Genomic DNA, 23,595 nt, shown 5'->3' on the forward strand with positions numbered 1-23,595 from the left:
ATTGAAAACTATGGCGTGGGTACCTGCGGAGTCTGCGGTGGAGGAGTTGATGCCACGGCTTTTGCCGGTGGAGCCCTGCGACTTGACGGAAAGTTTCGATCCCAGCGTACCTCCGAGGACTCCCCAGGAATACCTGAGGCGGGTCCAGTGAGTGTTGGACCCTGTGCGGGTGGGCCGGTTGTCCTTACGCCCTTGGACACATCGCCCGTACCCCGCTCGACCCCAAAGTGCGATAAAGCCCCACTTCTGTTCCGTCCCCATACTCGGTCAGAACAAAATCCCTTGATTACATCTTTGTGTGAGCGAGTTTCTGTGAACTTCATTTTATTAAACCTGATTACTGGTGACAAGATACATGCTCTTAGATTGCTTTCAGTCCAGATAATTTAAGAAATTTATTGTTTAGAGCTTCCATTGCAATTCTGAAGTTTGTAATTTTATATTGAACTGTAGAAGTTGGATCGCTTGTTATACTACACATGAACAATAGTAATCACGTTTTTTTGCATTTATCACTTGTTTGTAGGATCGAAGCAGCTCAATGTCCAGATGTTGTGGTAGCTCAAATTGACCCAAAGAAGTTGAAAAGGAAGCAAAGTGTGAATATTTCTGTGAGTGTTATTACGCATCAGGGGATTTTTTTTTTTTTCCTCCCCGCAAATTAAAAGACGGAGGCTCAACCGTATAGTGTCAGAAACTATCGGACAGGATCAGTTAAAATGTAAGATTTTATTACTGTATGTTCAGTTAGACAGTTGCTTGTACTTTTTCCCCCAAAAGGACAGCTGGCGTTTACTACCTGCAGAGAGACTTTTAGTAACCCTGACATTCCTGGAGCTCGTAACACTTTAGGAGCATGACCCGATCTTCATGGAGTCTTTAAATAGGTTATTTATGCTAGCCTTTATTTTTAAGGTACCTTTTACCAGTTCACAATTATTATTGGGCTGGCATTTAATCTTAGAGTAGTTTGTATGTTTTGAATTTAACTAGGTTTTGTTTTTTAAAAATAGAAACCCAAGTATCACACTTTTCTACCTACTTGCCCACTGTGAACCTTTTCATTCATTTATTTATCCAGCACATTTTTTAACTAAGCAACTTATGTGCCAGGCACTGGGAGTACAACAGAGGATGAGACAGAAAGTCCCTACCCTTGTAGAATTTGCTCTTTCTCCTGAGGAAGACATTAAAAAAACAAACCGTTATATATTATGTCTATTGCTGTGAAGAAAGTTAACATATAATGACCAGTAAGTAACAGGGAGAACTAGTCTGGATGGAGTAGCCACAGAAAGTCCACTTGATGCTGTTTAACCTATGGTGGAAGGAGAGCAGCAGTTTTTAAATTACCACAGTTCCTTTTCCTTTTGTGTTCTAAGTAATTTGTTTATCTGATGTTTATTATCAGGAGATTTTAACTCAGACACTGTAATGTTTCATATAATTCCTTTACAGAAATTTTTAGTTGATGACAGATGGTATCTTGTATACCTCACTTTTGAAATGTTACCATACTGAGTTTTATTTCAAGGCAATATGTGATCAGTTGTGACCTATGTGCTGTTTTAAGAAACAGAAGTAGCCCTTGTAAAGTCAAATGCTTTTAATTATTTGCATTCTGCTCATACCAGAATGTTTTATTTGCATTATGTCTTTTTGCTTCAAATAGTTTTGCTATTATAGAAAGGTAGTCCTGGGTTATATCTTCAGGTCTCATACTTGGATTTTGTAGAAACTCCAACTATAAACTGTTCCAGATTGCTTTTACTAAAGCAACTGTATAAGGATCTTTTCTTGATGTTTTAAACTCAGACATAAATGAATTGCATCCTTTTTTACATCTGCAAAAAGTACTTCCTTTCTTGTGTAGTCTTACTAGCTTTATTACTCATTTTTCCTCTTGATTCTGCTTTTACTTTGCAGAGGCTTGAGAGTCTAGTGGTAACACTTAACATTGATTCTAAAATTTATGAACTGATCTCTAGCTTTCAGGATGCCAGCCTGCCCCAGAAGGATACTCCCCCACTCTGCAGTGGCAACAGCAACAAGTGGCACAATTTTCAACTGTTCGGCAGGTAGCTGTACTTTAATCATTTAATCAAATTAAAGCCTTCCGTCAGATTTATTTCTGTTTTTAGACTGTAGTTGGAAAAATTGGGGCTGCTAAATATGTAACGATAAGAATATTCATGAATCAATTACCAAATTATTATTATTATAATCACTTGACATAATACAATTTGAAACATTTTCCAGGCTTTAAGATTGTTAGAATGTTGTGCAGCAATTGATTTCTTTTGAGTTATCCATTCTATGATCATTTGTCTGATTTCTCTTCCTTTAGAGTGTGAACAGACATAGAAGTCACTGGAAATCACAACAGCTGGATAGTAACGTGACCATGGTATGTAAGTTTCTCTCTTTAGATCGTAACTATTATAACTATTGATTGTAACTATTATAGCTATTTGAAATAGTCCGTATTTACTTCCAGTTCTTAAAGATTCTCTTGTTTAATCCATATTATTTTCATTCTCTCCCATCTACTATTAATAGTAACAGTTCCATTGTCTTTTCGCCTGAAAAGGGTAGAATAAGTAATGCAAGTTATGTTTATGACACCCTTAATCCACATCTTGAGAGACTTTGGATCAGTCTCTACAAGTCTGTAAAGGTTCTTCTAGACATTTGGTTTTCAAGAAAGTAAATACGTTTTCAGTATTTACAAAAAGATTGAATAAAGGCTCCTTGGATTTTCTTGATGAGGTAATGGTGCCAATACCAATGATTGACTTTTTAGTAAAGTTTGTCATGCTTACTGGAAAGTACCATTTGATGTTTTATCAGCTTAGACTAATTTTTTAAAATTTGTAATTGGAAGATAACTGTTTTACAGTATTGTGTTGGTCTCTGTCCTACATCAACATGAATGGTTTACATATGTCCTCTCCCTCTTGAACCTCATTCGCACCTCCCACCCCATCCAACCCCTTTAGGTTGTCACAGAGCACCTGATTTGAGTTTCTTGTCTCATCCAGCAAATTTCTACTGGCTGTCTATTTTACATAGTAATTTATATGTTCCATGCTGCTCTCCCAATTCTTCCCACCTTCTGCTTCTCACACTGTGTCCACAAGTCTGTATCCTATGTCTGTATCTCCATTGAAAAAGTGAAAGTGTTTGTCACTCAATTGTGTCTGACTCTTTGCAACCCTATGGCCTGTAGCCCACCAGACTCCTCTGTCCATGGGATTTCCCAGGGAAGAATACTGGAGTGGGTTGCCATTTCCTTCTCCAGGGGATCTTTCCAACCCAGGGATTGAAGCCAAGACTCCTGCATTGGCAGGCCGATTCTTTACTGCTGAGCAACCAGGGAACCTCTTTAACCTCTTATGGAGTCTCATATTCTGGAGAATCAAATGAAAGCTGTTTATTTTCAGAGAGGGGAAAACACACCTATTCATACAATTTTGCTCATTGTTTCAGGTGGTTCATAGATTTCAGGGGGTTCTTTTGGCCATGCTGTGCTCCCCGTGGGATCTTGGTTCCCTCACCAGGGATCAAACCCATGTAGTGTAAGCATGGAGTCCTAACCGTTGGCCCACCAGGGAATTCCCCACAGATTTCAGATTTTAGAAGCTTCTTCTAGGCAGTGCTTCCTAACGTGTTTTAAATGGTGTCACTTTGGGATAAATGGAGGAAGCTGTTCTCATGGCCTAAGACTACCAGCTGAAATCTGAGAGATTCAGTGTAACCTCTCTATATGCTTCTGTATACTTGTTGGATGCTCTGCTCTAGGAAAAGTGTGAAAGACACTAACATCACTTGCCCAAGATCATTTAACTCATAAAAAGTATAGCTGATATAGAGACCAAACTTTGTCTGATTCGAAAGCCTTTCACTGTACGGTGAGGTCTCCTGGTAAGAAGAAGGAGAGGACGGTAGGTAGGTAGATACATTTTTTTCCTTGCTCAAGGTAAGGACTTTTGGGTACCTATATAATTCAAAAAGAAGCTGCACCAGTAACAGGATGGTGATATAATTTTGTCAAAAGAGAAATGACAGCATAATTGATTGATTTAATAAATGAAGATCCTCCGTCAAAACAATGGAATATTACATAGCAGTAACACATATATTCATCATGGCAGATGTGAAACATGTAAATAATAAGATGAAGAATTTTTAAAGCAACCTCTGAAGGCAACTATGTAAATATGAACATTGATTGATTGATTGATCTAATCATTTGTTAAACACCAACCGTATGTAATAATTAGGATTTTCAGTGCTACCTGAAGCAGAAACAGTCTCTGACCTAATGGAGTAATGGGAAAACATTGTTCCAGGACAGTAGGCTTTTACCTATTAGGGGTTTTGTTCTCCTTCTGAGGATCTAATGAAAGCTCTTTCTCCTCAGGGGGGAAAACTGCATATGTATGTAGAATGATTTGTGAGGTGATGTGCCCAAATAAAAATTGTTCTGTTAACTGAATCATTTTGCTATACACCTGAAACTAACTCTATTATAAATCAACTATAAATAAATTTAAAAAATTTAGGTTCTGTTAGGGTTGAGCTGAAAGGTCATGCTTTTTTCATCTGACAATGTAGAATAAATCTATTCCCTCTTTGATTGGACAGCCTTTTATGTGAAGTATGTAATTATGTCTCCTTCCTTGGGATAAATAGGCTTCATTCTTGTAAGCATTCTTAGTGTATTTTTTTTTATATCAATTTTACGTCTTTATCACCCTCTTTTGAGCACTTCCTTGCTTGTCAGTGTTCATTAAAGTATGATCCAGACTGAAAATGTCCCACATATGGTGTGGCCACCTGGGTCCTGTTCTGGTTTGCTAGGACTGCTGTAACAAACCACCACAGATGGAGCGGCTTACCAAACAGTAAGGTATTCTCACAGCTTTGTGGGTTAGAGGGCTAAGATCGAGGTGTCAGCAGGTTTCTCTCAAGGCCACTGTCTCTGGCTTGCAGATGGCCACCTAGCTGGGTCCCCACGTGGCCTTCTGTGTGCGTACACATCCCTAATGTCTTTTTATCGGAATTTCCTCTTTCCCACAAGAATGTCAGTCAGATTAGATTAGGACCCACTCTACCCACCTCATTTTAACTTAATCATTGCTGTAAAGACTCAGTCTCCTAACCAGCACATGCTGGAGGTGAGGATCTCAGCATAGGAATTTTGAGGGGACACAGTTCACTCCATTACAAGCACTGTATGTTTGTGTGAGATGGTGGGAATATGAAGGAATCCTCACTTGTTTTTTCAGTGTTCAGTATTAAAGAAAATACATAAGTAAATTCTTTTTTTTTTTTCTTTTAGCCAAAATGTGAAGATGAAGAAGGCTGGAAAAAATTTTGTCTAGGTGAAAGGTTATGTGCTGAAGGGGCTATTGGACCAGCCGCAAGTGAAAGTCCTGGAATCGATTATGTACAAGTAAGTGATACTGTGACTAAACAAACAAAAAACAGGTCATAGTTTTGGAGCGAGATTTAGTATAGAGACTTAGCAGAATATAGCTTAGGCCAAATCCAGTCTCCTGACCGTTTTTGTAAGCCCATTTGCTAAACATAGAAGCATAATAGCTTTTTTGTTTTCCAAGGTTGTAAAAGAAATTTAAAAAGCAACTAATATATGACTGATGTATAACAGCCTATTTTCTAAAACAGTGTGTGCTTTAGCTGTTTAATAATTTTTTGAGCTAGATAGGACTTTTTTTTTTTTAATGATTAGGCAAGGGTCAAACAGTGAGTTCTGAGTAATCAGAGAAACAAAGGAAAACTCAGGTGCTTAAAAACTCAGGTGCTTAAAAATGTTTAATAAATTGCATATTCTGGTGGTGAAATGTTGAGGCTATGTTTAATTTATATTTTATAAATATAAAGATTAGTTATATTTCATATGACTTTAATAATAAAGTATGTGGCCAGCTGCTTCTTGTCCTTCAGGATTCGCCTGCCCCCAAGCTTGCAGATGTTCATATATCTGCATTACTGGTAACTCCCTATACCATGTTGTCTGTTGTGTTGAATAGGTATTTATTGTTTTCTCTTTGGTGCCACGTTTTGTTTTTCTCATTTAAAATTAGTTTATCCCCTAAATGTAAAAGCTCTGAAAATCACTAAAAAAGGCCCAAGACCTCAATTTAAAAAACAAAAACAAGCAAAGGGTGTAAAGAGACATTTCACAGGAAGGAAATGCAAATTGTTCTTATATGAGAAGATGCCCAAACTCTTAAAATAAAAACATTACTTACATCTCCACTGAGCTGGCATTTTTCAGTTAACATTGGTGAAACAAGTTTGACACACTGTTAATAAATAAGGGCTGGGGAAACAGGCAGTCTTAATGCATGGTGGTGGGAGTGTAGAAAGATTCAGATCTCTGAGAGCTAATTTAATGCTGTTTCTTATATAGCATTTCTTCTATTGGATTATATCCCTAATGTATGTTACTTTTCAAAATTTTTTAATTTGGCAAAGAATATATATTTATTCAGTTTGTTATTGCAAAATACACTTTAATGCGTGTCCACTTAAGTTTCTCGAAAGTCAGTACTGTTTTCATAATCAAAGCTCCCAACATTAAAGTCCAAAATAACTTTTTTTATTTAAAGCAGATTAGGTTTGAAAGAGCTCATCCAAGTACCCTTACTTCCCCAGAATGTTTGCTTAGCTAAAGATTTTTGAAAGAGTATGCACAACTTATTAATATCACACTTTTTTATTACATGCTTTATTTTAATATCTTCATTACTCAAATCATTCTATATTTTTACATTTATGTATTCAGATGTCAAGACATTGTTTTCTTGGGTATTATTAGCATAGTAGTTCATGGAATGTTTTATTGTAATATTTAATGAAGGAATTTTATCTATGTTTTATTTTCATAAAATAGCATGTTGAGAAATTCACCAATTAAAAAAAAATGAAGCCCCCCCCCCCACCCTTCCGCTTTGTAATACCACTTAGTAAACTTCAGTCTCATTTTTCTTTCAGATTGGTTTTCCTCCCTTGCTTAGTATTGTTAGCAGAATGAATCAGGTAAAATATAGCTAATAATAATAAGAATATATGCATGCTTCTGTTTGCAGTGTGTGTGAAGATATTTGAATACATTTATTTAATATTTACAGTATGTAAGACCCTGTCCTAAACTCTTTAAAATTCTTATTTAATCCTCACTACAACCTTATATGGGGAATTATTATTAATATACATTTTTTTAATAAATGAGGAAACGGATGGCGATTAAGTCATTTGTAGGTGGTTTATTGGCAAGTTTTAATGGCAGCACTGGAATTCAGTCCCAGGTTGATCTCACTTCAGAACTCATGCTCTTTATCATGGTGCTAAACTATTCATACATTTATGTTTCAGTTATAAGTCTTAGATTATGGGGTTTGAAAAAAAATACTAAGGTTAGATTGCTATTTCTAGTTCCAGATGTTGGGCACACTTCATTAAGAATGAAATTTGAATTTCTTGGGTCAAAAGGGAAACAATATGAATTTTAGTTGTTCGGTCTCTCAGCACTAGGAACTCTGTTGTCCACTTAAAGAGCAAATAAAACTTTGATTGTTTTGTATTCACCTATATTGGATACCCTTGGAAGATAAATTTTTTTAACAAGTCATACTCTTGTAAATAATATACTGGCCTATAGTTTTACTTACTTGATCATTTACATTAAGATACTCTAATAATTATACTAAATTCAATGAGAATGACTTTTGTAAGTGTCCCATCTATATTACGGAGAAGGCAATGGCACCCCACTCCAATACTCTGGCGTGGAAAATCCCATGGACGGAAGAGCCTGGTGGGCTGCAGTCCATGGGATCTCTAAGAGTCGGACACGACTGAGTGACTTCACTTTCACTTTTCACTTTCATGCATTGGAGAAGGAAATGGCAACCCACTCCAGTGTTCTTGCCTGGAGAATCCCAGGGACTGGGGAGCCTGGTGGGCTGCCATCTACGGGGTCGCACAGAGTCGGACACAACTGAAGCGACGCAGCAGCAGCATCTATACTAGAATAAGCTAGAGAATTTGGTAGATTATATTTCTCTAGCTAACTTTGTATTTAGATTTGTACTTTGATTTAATGAAAATAAGCTGAATTTATGCAAAGACTTTTTTTTAAGAGAGTGTGGAATTAACAAAAAAATAGTTCTGAACTAAATTAGTAGTTACTAACTAAATCCTAGGATTTAAACTGTGTTGATAATTGAAAATATATAAAAATATTTGTCGAAAAAGCCTTATCTCACTGAGTGTTCCATCTAATCAAATTACTAAATAGAGTCAAACGTTTCTAAGTCTAAAGAAGTCCATTTTAAGCAGTTGTTTTCTCACTGAACTTAATGTAACTCAGCTTGAACTTATCAGTGTTTTATTACTAATGCTGTTCTTCCATCTCTTCCCCCTCCCCCTTTTTTTAGGCAACAGTAACCAGTGTCTTGGAATATCTGAATAATTGGTTTGGAGAAAGAGACTTTACTCCAGAATTGGTAGTACTGCATCTTTCTTTTCATAATGCAGACAAAATTATATATACTTACCTTATATGTAAGCTATGGTTCTGTATTATTTATATATAAGTACGTGTTATTCATCTATATGTATAATGCAGACAATGCTTGTTTGCAGTAAAATAAGGAACTTACAATAGAATGTTAATCAACATAGTACTTCCTTCATTGAGAATCTTGCATTGGGGAGAAAAACCATCAACCAAATAGCTGGTTTATATCCTGGGAGAAGCTGCGTATCTTTTCACAGATCAGTAACAAACAGAATGGCTACCAGTCTGCAGACCCCATTTCAAATAGTCCTGGCTTAGAGAAGTTTGAAATGCATTTTCTAAAATGGCTTTGAAATCCAGTCCACTAAAGAATATCAGAAATAGGAATAATAGCAAATATATGTGCCAGGCTTCATTCTAAGGATTTTACGTATAATAACTCCTCGAATCCTTGAATAACCTATGAGCTGTTATTTCCATTTTACAGATGAGGAAACTGGAGCACATAGGGATTCAGTAACTGGCCTTAGGGCACACAGATTATAACTGGCAGAACTGAGACTCATGCTGGGGCAGTTTGGCTGTACTCTGACCAACTCTACTGTACTGCCCTTCTGTTTTATTGCTTTACACTCACAGCTTAAAAATTTTTCACCTTCACAGTTGGGTAAATTTGATAGATGTTATGTAAATGAATTGCCCACTTAATCCCCTAATAAGAAATTTTATCATCCTTTGCAGTTAGATTTGATTTTAAAAACAAGTATTTTTCACCACTGAGGATATTTGCAAAAAAAGAGTGTATCTGAAGCTTCAAGGCTCCCAGTCATAACACAAGATATAATCTTTGCCGTCCAGAAGCTTCTGGTCAAATTTAAATGTATGCTTGCTCTTTTCACATAGAAGAGAATCCCACTCACTCTTTGTGAAAGAAACCTGGATGTGAATCTTTTTGTTCAAGAGAAGGTCATTGAAATAAAGCTTGAATAGAGTGAAGCCATTTTTTTTTAAATGGGAAAAAAAACCATTGACTTGGGGTTGCTTAAGGAGCTAACTTAGTGTGTTGTACAAATTGCTATTTAAACTTTGTTCAAATACTCTTGCGTAGTCCCTGGAGTGATGTGTTGCTCCAAATAAACTCAGTCGTGCGTACTGCTGGTGGAATATAACTTGATAACGGCCTTTCTGAGGTACAATTAAGTGATTATAAATTAAACTTATGGTGTAGTTTGCCTACTTATTGCTTTCTTAAATCCTGTATAGGGAAGATGGCTTTATGCTTTATTGGCTTGTCTTGAAAAACCATTATTACCGGAGGCTCATTCACTGATTCGGCAGCTTGCAAGAAGGTGCTCTGAAGTGAGGCTTCTGGTGGTAAGTTCAGACTCACTATTCCACATCGGAAGCACTCAGCAGCTTCTGTGGTGGTAAAGAATGATTTCAGTGAAGTAACAAAAGGTGGACTATGTTGTTAGTCGAGATTAGATTTAGCCGCGTGGTAGAAGAGTCCAAAATAACATTATCTAAAATAAAATGCAAGTGTTTTTCTCAGACAAAGGGAGTATGAAGGTAGGCAGATCAGATCTAAGGTGGCAGTAACCCAGGCCTTCGAGTTCTGCCACTTGTGGTTTCCCTCCCCAAGCTCACTTCATAATCCAGGTTCCACCAGTATGTTTCACTAAAGGAAGCTGGGAAGAAGAGAAGGTTCTCCCCTCTAAAGAGCCTTCCCAGAGCCTCTTACAAGCACATCTGGCCAAAACAGCTCATTGGCCAGAATTTGGTCACATGACCATAAGGAACTATAGGAAATGTTTATTTTAGTTGGGTGACAGTGTACCCATCTAAAAATGAGCTTCATTTGCTACATAGTATGGGGAATCAAGAAGCCACAGTGGTCAACTAACAGTCTCTGGCATAATAATGGTTTTGAATTTTTCCATTTAGACCCTTCCTCTAACTCATGCCTGCAGCATTACGATATAAATTAATTCGATGCCAGACTAAGCTGATTTTTTTTTTCATTCCTCCTTTCACCTGCACAAAATAAAAAACTGTTCTCCACTGACTACTCCAAAATAGTTTCATTAAACTTCCATGAGATGGCACAGACTAATTTACATGGCCTGTACTCCGAGCAAAATGTAACTTATTACTCACTGTATATTTAAAGTGAATTTTAGGAAATGTATAGTTCAGGAACAACTTCCTTCATCATTGAGAACCCTGATCTGAAATATTTTCTTTAAAATATGTTTATATATGTTTTTTCCATTAGTGTCCAGTTAGGACACAGGCTTTTTTCAGTCTTACACTTGGAATCAGGAAAAGTATCTCTCCCAAGTTATCCTCCTTAGAGCCCTCAACTCTTATTCCTTTCTAGGATCTATTCAGGAGCTTTCTTTAAAACAAGATCTTAGATGTTTCTCAAGGAATCATTAACTCTACAGTTTCTCTGTTTTCTTTGATGTTTTCTATATCCATGTCATTATTATTGTCATCTAATAAAATGTTCATGTTTTGTACCATGAAAGGAAACTTCCTTCAAAAATATTAGGTGGTTGGGACTTTGCTGGCAATCCAGTGGCTCACAGGGAGCATGGGTTTGACCTCTGGTCAGGGAACTAAGATCCCATATGCTGCGAGGCCACAATAAAAGAAGGAAAAATTAGGGGATAACAGTCTGCATTTCAAGCTTTCTTTTTTTTCTTTTTGCCTTTTAGGACAGCAAAGATGATGAAAGGGTTCCTGCTTTGAATTTATTAATCTGCTTGGTTAGCAGGTAAGTAATCCTTGACTTCTTGCTTTATAATAGCATTATTAATGGTGGTAGAAAGTATTGTTTCCATTTTACAGTGAGGAAGTTGAGGCATAAGGAAACAGTATTATATGTATCACAATTCCCTTTATTTCTAGTGTTTCTCTGTAAATAATGCTGCATTGAAGATTCTTATACACACAGCTCTATTTATTGCCTAAGGGGAAATTCCTGGAAATAAATTAAAGGGCTTGCATGTACTTGTAAAACTGAGATATTTATTACATTTGCCTTCTAGAAAGATCATACCACTCTGGGTTCCGACTAAAATGTTGGTGAGAGTGCCCATCTCCTGTTATTCAACACTGAGCGTTTTCAGTTGATGTAAATATTTCCATTCTAGTAATAAAAAGATGCAGATTAATTGTATTTGCTTTGTATGGTTATCCATAAGGATAGAATATGTTTCATTTTATTGCAGTTTTTTTAAATTGCTCATGTCCTTTGATCATTTTCAGTTATTTAGTATATTTTTTATTTCATTTCTTACATTAAAATTCCACCTGGAATTTACATGAAAATGTCTTCATATTCTAAATTCTTAAATGTGAATATGTGTATACACACACACACATATTTATTTTAGGTCTCTTTCTGGACTTGCTATTTTTATTCATTGGTCTGTTTTTATTCCAACACTAATAACTTTTTAATGCTTTATAATATATTTAAATACTGGGATATTAAGTAATACTGTGTTCATTTTTCCCATTGCCAAGTGAGATACTTTTTCAAAATATAAACATGTTCAGCATGTAGTTTCTTGATCTATAATAATTATGCTAATGATGATAATTAATACTTAGTGGTCAATTTGTGCCAGGCATTTTTCTTAGTGCTTCAAAATAGGAACTCATTTAATCCTTAGAAGGTAGGGCAGAAGTTTCTGAGGCTATAGACTTCACTTAGGAAAACCTATAGGTTATAACAGGTTTGAAAACCAGATAACATAGGCCTTGACTCTATTGTAACAGCTTCAGTGTAAGTAACTTACATGGTTATAAGTCTTCTGTGTTTTTTGTTGTTGGTTTTCTTTTGATAGCTTTAAGGCAATAGCTGCTAATTCATAGAAATACCCTATCAGATGAGTAGGATCGCATTCAAACAGGATCCAATAACTGTTGTGCGGGCATAGTTGCTTCAGTGTAGTGTCTGACTCTTTGTGACCCTACAGACTGTAGCCCACCAAGCTCCTCTGTCTGTGGGATTCTCTAGGTAACAGTTGTGGAGTGGGTTGCCATGCCCTAATCCAGGGGATCTTCCCAACCCAGGGATCCTAACCCAGGTCTCCTGCATTGCAGGCAGATTCTTTACTACTGAGCCACTGGGAAAGCCCCCCAGTAACTGTTAGGCACCTTAATTATTTTACCAATCATAATTATTTTTTATGTTCCTTATTATAGAGGTTTTAAAACACATAAAAATATAGTAAAATAACCCCCCCAGACCAGTCTACCACCCAGGTTCCACAGTTACTAACTCTACACCAGGATGTTTCATTTATCTGTTTTGTTAATATATTTTAAACAAATATTGGACATATTATTTCTCCTGTTTCAGTGTATCTGACTGATAAAGGGCTTTCCGGTAAATTTAGTGATAACTCAGTATCATCTGATGCCCAATTGTGTTTCATATTCCCTAATTGTCCCAAGAATGTCTTTTTATGTTTGAATTGTTCAAACCAGGATCCAAGTAGGATGCACTCGTGGCGTTTGTCTGGTATGTCTGTTAAGTACCCTCACCAGCCCTTTTGGTTTTTTTCTTTGCTATTTATTTGTTGAAAAAACTGGATCCTTTGACTTGTAAAATTTCCTGTATTTTGGTTTTGACGGCTAACTACATGGTGGTGTGTAATGGTTCACTTATCCTGCATGTTTGCTGTAAACCGGTAGGTAGGTCTAGAGGCTCGATTATATCTGATAGTGTGTGTTTGTGTGTTTGTGTACAAGACTGTGTGCTCTCGTGTCACATCAGGAAGCATACAGTGCCTAGTTGTCTCTCGTAGAGTGGTGTGAGGTTGATCTTCACGTTCAGGTAAAGGGATATAGCAGTCATTCTTTTTGATGCTCAAATTGGTCTATCTTTGGATAGTGGGAGCCCTTCAGATCAGTTCCTATGGTTTTTGGTCTGTAACCTCAGTGGTCTATCAAAAGAAAGCTATCAAAAAGCTTTCTTACTTTCTGCTCTGCCAAAATGACTCAGTTATATCTTGGGCACTCCTGGCTCCAGATCTGGAATTAGTCTCTTCTCCTGGGAGTGCTGGTTCCTCTTTCAAAGTAGAAAATGATATCTAGAGTCTACAATTTGAACATTAGGGAAGCTAGGTGTTTTGGGGTTGGTTATTGCATTTAGGCCTTTTCACTGAACAGAGCTATGAAGTATGTATTTTTTAGAAAGAAAAGTAAAATCATAGGTCCAAGTTGATATTTCAGTTCTAACTTAAGATTACTTGATTTTTCTTAACATAATTATTGACTTTATCCTACAGTACGCACATGGTAGTTTCAGAATAACAATACTAACAATATGGCCAGTTGTAAAACTGTTGAAGTCCATTTAAGAATTCTTTGCAGTTCTTTTTGTTCATGGTATATCTTTCTAGTTACATATATTGGAACATCATGTTTAAGATTACTTGGAATTATTCTCCTGTTTGGTTTATGCCACCAACCTAGTATAGGAGAAGATTCATTTAGTGGAGTCTGGTTAGTGATTTTATTTTTACTTAAACTTGTTTTATAATTTCATAAAATGCTTAAATTGTTCCAGAGTTAAAATTATAATTTGTATTGGAGCATTTTAGAATCCATCTTTATCCTCTGTAGTCTCTTTTCTCCCTTTTGTAGTTATCTGTTTTATTGTTAATTTTTGATTTATCCTCCCATTCACTGTTTCTTTTAAAAAATATAAGCAAATATATGTATATCCTGCACATGCTTACAAAACATAGCATACTTAGCTTTCCATTTTATGCTTCGTTTTTTTCACTTACTGAATCCTGGGAATCACATGGTAGCAGTGTAGATATTTTCCTCATTCCTTTTTTTAGAAAAGCTTTGTAATCTTTCACTGTGTAGATGTGCTGTAGTTGATTCAGCCAGTCGCTTTATTAATGGATATTTGGGTCATTTGTGGTCTTTTGCTATTACAAAAATATTATTTTTTATAGCTGAGTAATATTCCTTATATATGTATATAGATGTATCTTTTTGAATGTGCTGCAATTAACATTTTAACTATACAGTAATTTTTTTAAATTGAAGTATAGTTGATTTACAATGTTGCATTAGTTTCTGGTGTATGGCAGAGTGATTCAGTTATGCATATATATGTATACATATTCTATTTTTCAGATTTTTTCCCATTATAGTTTATTACAAGATTTTGAATATAGTTCATTGTGCTGTACAGTAGGGCCTTGTTTATTTTGTATGTAGTAGTTTGTATCTGCTTATTGGGAACTCCTAATTCATTCTCCCCTGCCCTGCCCCTCACCTTTCTCCTTCAGTTACCATAAACTTGTTTTCTGTGCCTGTGGGTCTGTGTCTGTTTTGTATCATTTTGTTTGTTTGTATCATTGTTTAGATTCCACATAAGAGTGACATCATATGATATTTATCTTTGACCTACTGCACCTTGTATGATAGTCTTTAGGTCCATCCATGTTGCTGCAAATAGCATTATTTCATTATTTTTTATAGCTTCGTAATATTCCTTATATATGTGTATACACAGACCTTTTTAGCATTTTCTCCAGATATATGAACAGGAGTGGGATCGCTAGATTGTATGGTAACTCTCTTTTTAATTCTTTTTAGGAACCTCCGTAGTTTTTCCGTAGTGGCTGCACCAATTTCCATTCCCACCAACAGTGTAGGAGAGTTCCCTTTTCTCCATACCCTTTCCATCATGTGATGATGGCCATTCTGATTGGCATGAGGTGATACCTCATTGTAGTTTTGATTTGCATTTCTCAAAAAATTAGTGATGTTGAGCATCTTTTCATATGCCTGTTGGCCAGCTGTATATCTTCTTTGAGGAAATGTCTGTATAGGTTTTCTGCTCATTTTTTTTTATTGGGTTTTTTGGTTATTGAGTTGCATGAGCTGCTTTTTTTATTTTGGAAATTATACCCTCATGGATCACATTGTTTGCAAAGATTTTCTCCCAGTTCATAGGTTCCCTTTTCATTTTATGCTTTCCTTCGCTGTGCAAATTCTTTTATCACCAGGTATTTTGACCAGCGTGACTTAGCCGATGAGCCGTCCTGATGAAGCTGATCTCTCAGAGACAGAAGATACTTGTGATGAAGACGCCTGAGTCTGAGGAAGTGCAGTGCCAGTTAAGTGCAGATTGCCTCACATTTTCAGCACCATGTGAAGAGTCTTCAACTTAACCTGTGCAACTCAGGTTGATCTTCAGAAGATAGATTGTATTATTTTGAATATCTGAGGTATCTGTAAAAGATCTTACCCAGTTTTTAATGAATAAGCACTTTTCTGTAATCACGTGCTTTTAAAGCAAAAGTGAAAGATTTACTGATGAAGCATCCTACACAGAAACTGTATGGTGAAATTGTACAGAGGTCTTTGGTGCTGTTTTGTTGTTTATTTACATGTACACATATAAAATTTGATTGAAAATGTTTTGGTTACTAAATTTTGTTTGACTGTTAAAAGACAACAGACTAATGTCCTTAGTATTAGAATTAGGATAATCTAGTTTATATGGCATGTGTATTCATAGTTAGCAACAAAATTAGTCTGATGTTTTCTCTTTAAGCTCAGGACTTTTATTTTTAAAAGCTTTCTTACATAAACGCAATTTTTTCTTTATAGATCATTTTCTGTAATACGGTAAAAGGTCAACTCTTTTAATTTTTATGCCACATCTTTTATCATATTGTTTACAGTTTTTCTACTTCTCTATCTGGTAGGAGTGTTTCACACTGTAAGTGACAAAAGACCCAAGTAGCAATGGTTTTTCAAATAGGGATTCATCTTTCTCATATAACAAGAAACCTAGAGGAGCTGGCATTGGTTCAGTGACTCCACTTTACCAAGGTGTTTGAAAGTCTCTTAGTTTTTCCTTCATAGTAAGATGGCCACTGCAGTGCAGAGCAGTGTGTCTATATTCAAGATAGAATAGTTGAGGAAGGAGGCAGAGCCTCCCACATCTGATCCGTTTCTCATAAAAGCAAAACCTTCTCCAGAAATCCACAGCAGACTTGTGTTCATCTGTTGGCCTTGAACGTATAAAATCATTACCTCTAGCTCCAAGAAGAATGGGGAAATGAAACTGTAAGCTTTTCCAATCTTTCTAATGGGAAATGGAAAAGGAAAAGAGGATTGGGAATAAACGTGGATTGGGCAACCAATAGTTTTGTCACTAGTTATAAGTGGAGCAGATATAATTTTGTATTTTAATCTTTTCTACCACGTTGTCTTCCAAAAGTTGGTTTTGGCAGTGGGGGAGGGGGGTCGCACCCAATGGCTTGTGGGATCTTAGTTCCCCAACCAGGGATTGAACCCCGGGCCCTCAGCAATCAAAGCAAGGAGTCCAAACCACTGGACTGCCAGGAAATTCCCTCAAAAAACTGAGTTTTAAATGGTAGCCTAGTAGTCTTAAGTTGTGTTTTACCAGAATTTAAACAGTCTCTCATTGTTGGATATTTAATGTTTTCGGTGCTAATCCAACATAGAAAATATCTTTTATGTACAACTTTTTCCTTTCTTTGACCAGAAGTTCCCAAGAGGAGGATTGAAAGTCATGAGATTCCAACAGTTAAATATTGGTTTTGCAACTTGACTTAACTGAGGTTTTAAAAATTAAGAATTTTTTTTTTCTCCTTAATTCTGGTTTGAGAAGTTCAGGGCTGGTATAGCAGCTGGCTGTAACAATATCTTAAATATCCTAGGCTACATCCAGATTTATCTTTCATCAATCTTAGAGGATAGTTTTCATCTTTTTAGTCATGATATGGTGGTTTTCTCTCTTTGAATCTACATTCCAGGGAGGATAAAAAGGTATCACACTTCTTGATGTCCTATCAGGGGAGAAAAGTATTATAAGAAATCCTCAACTTACAACTTATTTGCCAGAATTACGATATTTTCTACTCAGAATGAAGGCTGGGAAATGTAATTATTGGTGAGCACATTGTCACTCCTACCAAAAATGGTTCTGTTAGACAAGAGTGTTGAGTAGGCAGCCAGCAGTGTCTACCATGAAGAGTTTAGATTTCCAACCAATAACCACAAGTAGCCTTGTAATAGACTCATGTTCTTTGCTATTTGATCTTTACTGGGGAAGGCTAGCGACTGATTGATTAATAGTAAAGGTCTAAAGTGGCAGTTATTGTTGTAACTAACGTGTAACTTTTCCATGCCTAGTGGCTGAGCATGTATTTATGGTCACTGCTCTGGTGGCTCAGATGGTAAAGCGTCTGTCTACAATGTGGGAGACCTGGGTTTGATCCCTGAGTCGGGAAGATCCCCTGGAGAAGGAAATGGCAATCCACTCCAGTACTATTGCCTGGAAAATCCCATGGACAGAGGAGCCTGGTAGGCTCCAGTCCATGGGGTTGCAAAGAGTCGGACACGACTGAGCAGCTTCACTCACACAGAAGAATTAACATTCCTGAGGACTAGAAACAAAAAAGGCAATTTTGCATGTACAGAAGACAAGTGGTATACGAAATTATTTTAATGCTGTTATACCTCTGTTTTCCAGCAAGTTGTAGGTCTATAATATTTAACTGAAAACTTATTTTTGTAATAACTTAACTTGGCATAAGGATATTTTTCAGGAATACAGAAACAAGATATTTTAAGTCACAAATATATTTAGGCAGACTACCAATATAGCTGAAGGGTTTATCAAGTCTTTAACAAATAAAAGTATCTTCTGATGTTAATGAGAAATTGAAGAGGAAAATTTTTCCAACTCTTTGACACAGAAATGTCTCAAGTTCATTGAGAAATTACACATTTTAAATACAGAATTTAGAGGTAATTATTTTGAAAATAACAGCTACCATACAGTAGTTTAATCAGTTCTGTGGGGGTATGGACCAAATAAATTGGATTGCACCTGTTTTTTTTTTTTTTCATATAAAGATTCATTACTTCTTTTGGTCAGGAGGACATTATGCATTCATTAAATTGTTTGTACTTTTATTGTATGCATTTTTTTAAAGATAAGATTATTTCATCTGTGTCTCTTAGCAGAATAAGTCAATTAGAGACTGAACTAGATGAAAAGTGGTTTAAGTTACCAGTTTTACCATCTGGGGACAAAAATAAAAATGCGTTAGAAACTGAGAAAGATGAGTATAGCAGTATATAGTAGACAAGCAGCCCAAATGGACCAAGACAGGTTCTGATGACATCTCCAGGCTTAAGTTCCTTTATAGAGGTTTGGCTAGTAGACAAGGGTTCAACTGTCATCATGGTTAGTATAGGCCACTGACTATAGTTTATAAAAAATAGTTTATAAAGCTACCTCACAGTTTGTCATTCATATAGTATATTTACTTTTGAAACATACATCTGCTCTTCAACACAGGTTTACTGTTCACTTAGGGCTGTTGATGACTATAATTAAAATATAAAGTTGTACAGAAAGATACCCAAAAAAAATCTTTATTGTGGGATTACTTTAATCTACTGTACAATTTACTTATAACTTTCAAGTCTTTTGGATACACTTAGTCATATATATTTATATATATTGCATGTGTAGTATCCTGTAAGAAAACAAAAACTTTCTCTCTTAAGACCAATTAACATCATTCCATGTAGTACATACAGCTCTATTTCATCCTTTTTACTGGCTGCACATCCTTGTTTGCCAGTACAAATCAAGTGCCATCAATGAATATAATCAAATAGTGAAAATCCTTATACATACAATGAACATTTAGGTTGGTTCCACTTCTTGGCTATTGTTAATAATGCTGCAGTGGACATGGGAGTGCAAATAGCTCTTCAACATCCTGATTTAAATTATTTGTAATAAATACTCTCTCAAGTGGGATTGCTGGAATATGTAGTAGTTCTACTTTTAAATTTTTGTGTAATCTTTATACTCTCTTCCACAGTGTCTGTATCATTTTAACATTCCCACTGAGAGTGCACAAGGGTTCCAATTTCTTCATATCCTTGCCAACACATTTTTCTGGTTTGGGTTTTTTTTAATGGCCATCCTAACTGGTGTTGGATAGTAACTAATGGTGGTTTTGATATGCATTTCCCTCATTAGTCAGGATACTTAGCATCTTCATATACCTGTGTATGGTACAAGGGTCCATTTCCATTCTTTTGCATGGGGATTATTCAGTTTTCCCAGTACCGTTTCTTGAAGATATGCTATTAATTTTTTCTACTATTTTGCTTTATTTGATTTTCTACAAGTCTTGAAAAGGCCTTCTCTACTACAAGATCATAAAACCTCATATTGTCTTTAGCACCTCATGGTTTTATTGTTTTAAATGTAACCCTTTGTCTTCCCCTCCCCCTACAGAAAAGAGAAAATTCAGTATTCCCATACTGTTTCTTGTATAACCTAACTTTTGCCTCACCTCTACCAAGACAGGCTTATATTTTGGCTACAAGTGGTGGCACTAATGGTAAAGAATCTGCTTGCCAATGCAGGAAACACAAGAGATGCAGGTTCAGTCCGTGGATTGGGAAGATCCACTGGAGAAGGAAATGGCACCCAACTCCAGTATTCTTGCCTGGAGAATTCTGTAGACAGAGGACCCTGGCAGGCTACAGTCCATGGGGTCGCAAAGAGTCAGGCACAACTGAGCACACACACACAATAAAATACACAAAAGGGAGACTGAACAATACAAGGAATTTATTATAAAAGTCCAAAGGTATAGTAGTTCCAGGATTGGCTAATTCAAGAGCACAATTCAGGTGCTTTCTATCTGCACCTGCTATCCTCAATATGATAGCTTTCATCTCCATGCTTGTCCTTTCATGATCATCAGATGAAAGAAGAGATAAGATATACACTAGATGAGCACTGACCTCAACCCACAGAAGCTTATGGGCCCATGAATACTGGTGTGACTATCGATTCATCCACCCTTCTGCCCTTGGGGAAGACTACAAGTAAGGGGAAAAAATAGAGGCGTTAGAATCTTCACCAGCACTTCCACAGGTGGAGAGAGAAACGGAGACTGTAACAGGAGTAAGTATAACATTTCCTTCCTCAAATACCTATTATTCTTTGGCTCTGGGGTCACTGAATTCACATCTGTATCCGACTTTATCTAGATTATATTTTACTTGATTACATTAATGGAGCTTTCAAGAACTGAATTATATGAAAGTAAAATAAAGTTTTAAAGCAATTTAGGCAGTTAAATATATCACACACACACAACACACAATGTATATAATGAAATCCTTATACATGCATAAAAACTCTTAGTAATAAATTATAAGCAATAAGACAAAGTTTAATATTTAGTGTACTATTTGCTTTTTTAATAACTAAAATTCATAAACCAAAATTTGTTCATTTTTACACAAATGATTCTGATTGGTGCATACTTTTCATTACACTAATTTACCAAACCCTGAGTTTTGCTTCTCCATTTCTGGTTAAAGATGTATCACTCTAAGCAAATAAAAATGTTTAAATAAGGGTCCTGCATTGGTGTTTAGTTATTTGAAATTAGGTTTTCATTCTGAATAGTTTCAGTAAAGTATATGTTATAGTAGAATGTCTCTACCTGCTTTAAGGTCTGTCTGAAATTGATAAAATACAACCTTCCTCCTGCTTAAGAGTGCATCTTTCATTATACAAGTTAGCAAATAGCTTATATCAGTACAAATGTCCAACAATGTAATTAAATCATTGCCATCTGAAATACTTTATACAGGAATAATTTATCTCTTTACACTAGTAAAGCCTTGCATTTCAGTAGGTTCTATAGCTTCTGTATCATCACTTGAAATTTACCTAAAAAGGAAAACATGAAAATCATTTTGATTTCAGGTAAAAGGTAAACTGTCTAAACATCCATTTTCTGCTCTATTTAATAAGTTGTTTCAATCAAGAAACTTGCTATATCAAATGACTCCGCACTATTTGATAGTCAATTTCATTTTTATCATGATTATCTGGTTTGTGAATGAGTGCCTTTGTTTCTCTGATTTCTATATTTTATGTATTTCATTTCTAATTACTATGAATAGAAAGGAAATACAGTGATGCTTAAGCCAATTCTTGGTTAGTAGCTGTGGTGAAGAGATTTTTGAAAAGGAGTTTAGTGATGACTAGTTGGCTTTATCTAGTTTTAAATAATAAATGTATTTGAGAAAATTTTAAAAAATCTTAAACATTATAAGGAAATTTGCTATCTTAAAATTTTCCTTTAAAATTAAGAGTCACCCTTTAAGTTGTCTTATAAATTTAATTTCCTTAGCACACTTTCTTAAATCATTGTCTATTATGAATTTAAAAATCATTGACTATAAATATAAGTATGCTACATATTACTACATTGTGTTAAAACTGACAAAAGTAAAATGAAATGGTTTTAGCATTTTAAATGTCCTCTAAGTAACAAAAACAAGAAACAAACACCACCAGACCTGATAAATAACTGCTAAAAACATTTGTTAAGAAATATGAAGTCAACTTACAGGCAGGCATTGAAGATACTTCAGCTGTTACAATACTTTTTATCCCCAAGTTTGATAAGCCACCTCTGATTAAGCCACATGTAAATGCTAAATACTAAAAAGAACAAAAGTATAAAAAGTATTAAGGATTTACTAAGACAGTAAAGGTATTGATTAATATGACATTTAGTTAAACCTTGATGTTAATAAGTCACTTATTTGGAAAAGCTATATAATAATTTTTCAAATTATTAGAAATTCTTATTAGATTTCCCAGCTCCTTGGCAACTAAACATGGACACATGACTTAAGTTCAGTCAACTCACTGGTCTAGTCCATGACCCTGAATCTACGAGTGACAGAAACAAGCTGGAAAGAGGTTAGAATTAGTTCTAGAGACAGCAAAGGTGGTTTGTGTCTACCGTCAGTGCTGCTTGAGGATTCTAACTAGACTGTCCTTGTGGAGTGACCTGGCTGCTTTAACTTCCCATGGTGTCTTTTTTCCCTCTCTAATTTTGGCCACACCATGTTGACCACTTGTGGGATCACAGTTCCCTGACCAGGGACTGAACCTGGGCCATAGCAAATCCTAACTACTAAACCACCAGGAGATTCCCCTAACCATGGTTCTTGCCTGTTTTCTGAGCCTTCCCATCAATTCTGTAAGCTAACTAATACGATTCCATTCAATCAAGATTGGTTTCTGCTTTCTACAACCAAGAATCTTGACTTGTTCAAGACGTATAGCCTGCCACAACAAAGACTTATCCAGTTTAAAGGATCAAAGTGCCAATGTTGACAAACTGCTAAGGAAACAAGGAAATGGGACTAAGCCATAGCAGAGACAGCACAAAAATGAGAACCAAAAAATCAAATAGTCCAAGGTATTTTATCCCCTAGATTTTGGTATTGCATGATATTCAACTATGTATGAATAATAAATTATTTTATAATATACATAAATGGGTACTGATAGTTAATCAGATATGGAATTATGAAGTTATAAACTGGGGGAGAACTTAGAGATTGTTTATAATATATTGTTACAATCAGTTTTATTAATAAGGAAACTAAGGTCCAGAGGGGATCTGTAAGTTGTGGAGTTAGCTTAAAATCTAGATTTCTTTGGTCCCAAGTTCATACTCTTCCCACTACACGAAACTGCCTTTGTGTTAGATAATTTAGGTGTGGACAAATTTTACAGATAAAAAGCAGCTTTTACATACTGCCCAATGTATTTTAATCATTTCAAAGGAACCCTTATATTAAAACTTGTAAGCTTTTCTGTAATACATCTGGCCTATTGATTCCTACTTGAGACTGAAAAAAAAAATACAGGAAACCCTGAAATGCACATATGCTTAATACAAAACATATTCTTAGGAACAAATATTAACTATACTAAAAAAAATTTTTAATTTACTGATGGATAAATATGAACTCTGAGGTGAGTAATTTTGTATAGCTAATACCAGTTTTTTAAGCTTGAGTATCTTTCCTGATGTATCTGTACTATATTTGAGAATCTTATCATCTACATTTTTAATGGCATTTAAACTATAGAGTTTCTTGAATTGGTCATC

At 35.7% G+C, this 23,595-nt stretch overlaps 2 protein-coding genes across 5 annotated transcripts in view; one reads left to right on the forward strand and one right to left on the reverse strand.

Moving 5' to 3' along the window:
• GEMIN2 (gem nuclear organelle associated protein 2) lies at positions 1-21,030 on the forward strand. The gene is made up of 10 exons (XM_004017907.6): positions 1-147; positions 527-611; positions 1,989-2,078; positions 2,348-2,407; positions 5,345-5,458; positions 7,024-7,068; positions 8,469-8,537; positions 9,815-9,925; positions 11,272-11,330; positions 15,601-21,030. The coding sequence occupies exons 1-10, from the start codon at positions 11-13 to the stop codon at positions 15,638-15,640; spliced, it is 810 nt and encodes a 269-aa protein (XP_004017956.2). The 5' UTR covers positions 1-10; the 3' UTR covers positions 15,641-21,030.
• Positions 20,212-23,595, reverse strand: part of TRAPPC6B (trafficking protein particle complex subunit 6B) — a 10,930-nt gene continuing 7,546 nt past the window's right edge. For 2 of the 4 annotated variants that reach the window (XM_004017910.4, XM_042235313.1), the window contains exons 5-6: positions 22,034-22,127; positions 20,212-21,347 (exon numbers count right to left, since the gene is read on the reverse strand). In XM_004017910.4, coding sequence (XP_004017959.2) covers positions 21,316-21,347; positions 22,034-22,127 — 126 coding nt within the window. In that variant the 3' untranslated portion in view covers positions 20,212-21,315. Of the gene's footprint in view, positions 22,128-23,595 lie in introns of all 4 variants that reach the window. The other 2 variants (XM_060401820.1, XM_060401821.1) reach the window with 1 other exon arrangement.

This window comes from Ovis aries, chromosome 18, assembly GCF_016772045.2.
Source record: "Ovis aries strain OAR_USU_Benz2616 breed Rambouillet chromosome 18, ARS-UI_Ramb_v3.0, whole genome shotgun sequence".
Taxonomy (NCBI): Eukaryota; Metazoa; Chordata; class Mammalia; order Artiodactyla; family Bovidae; genus Ovis; species Ovis aries.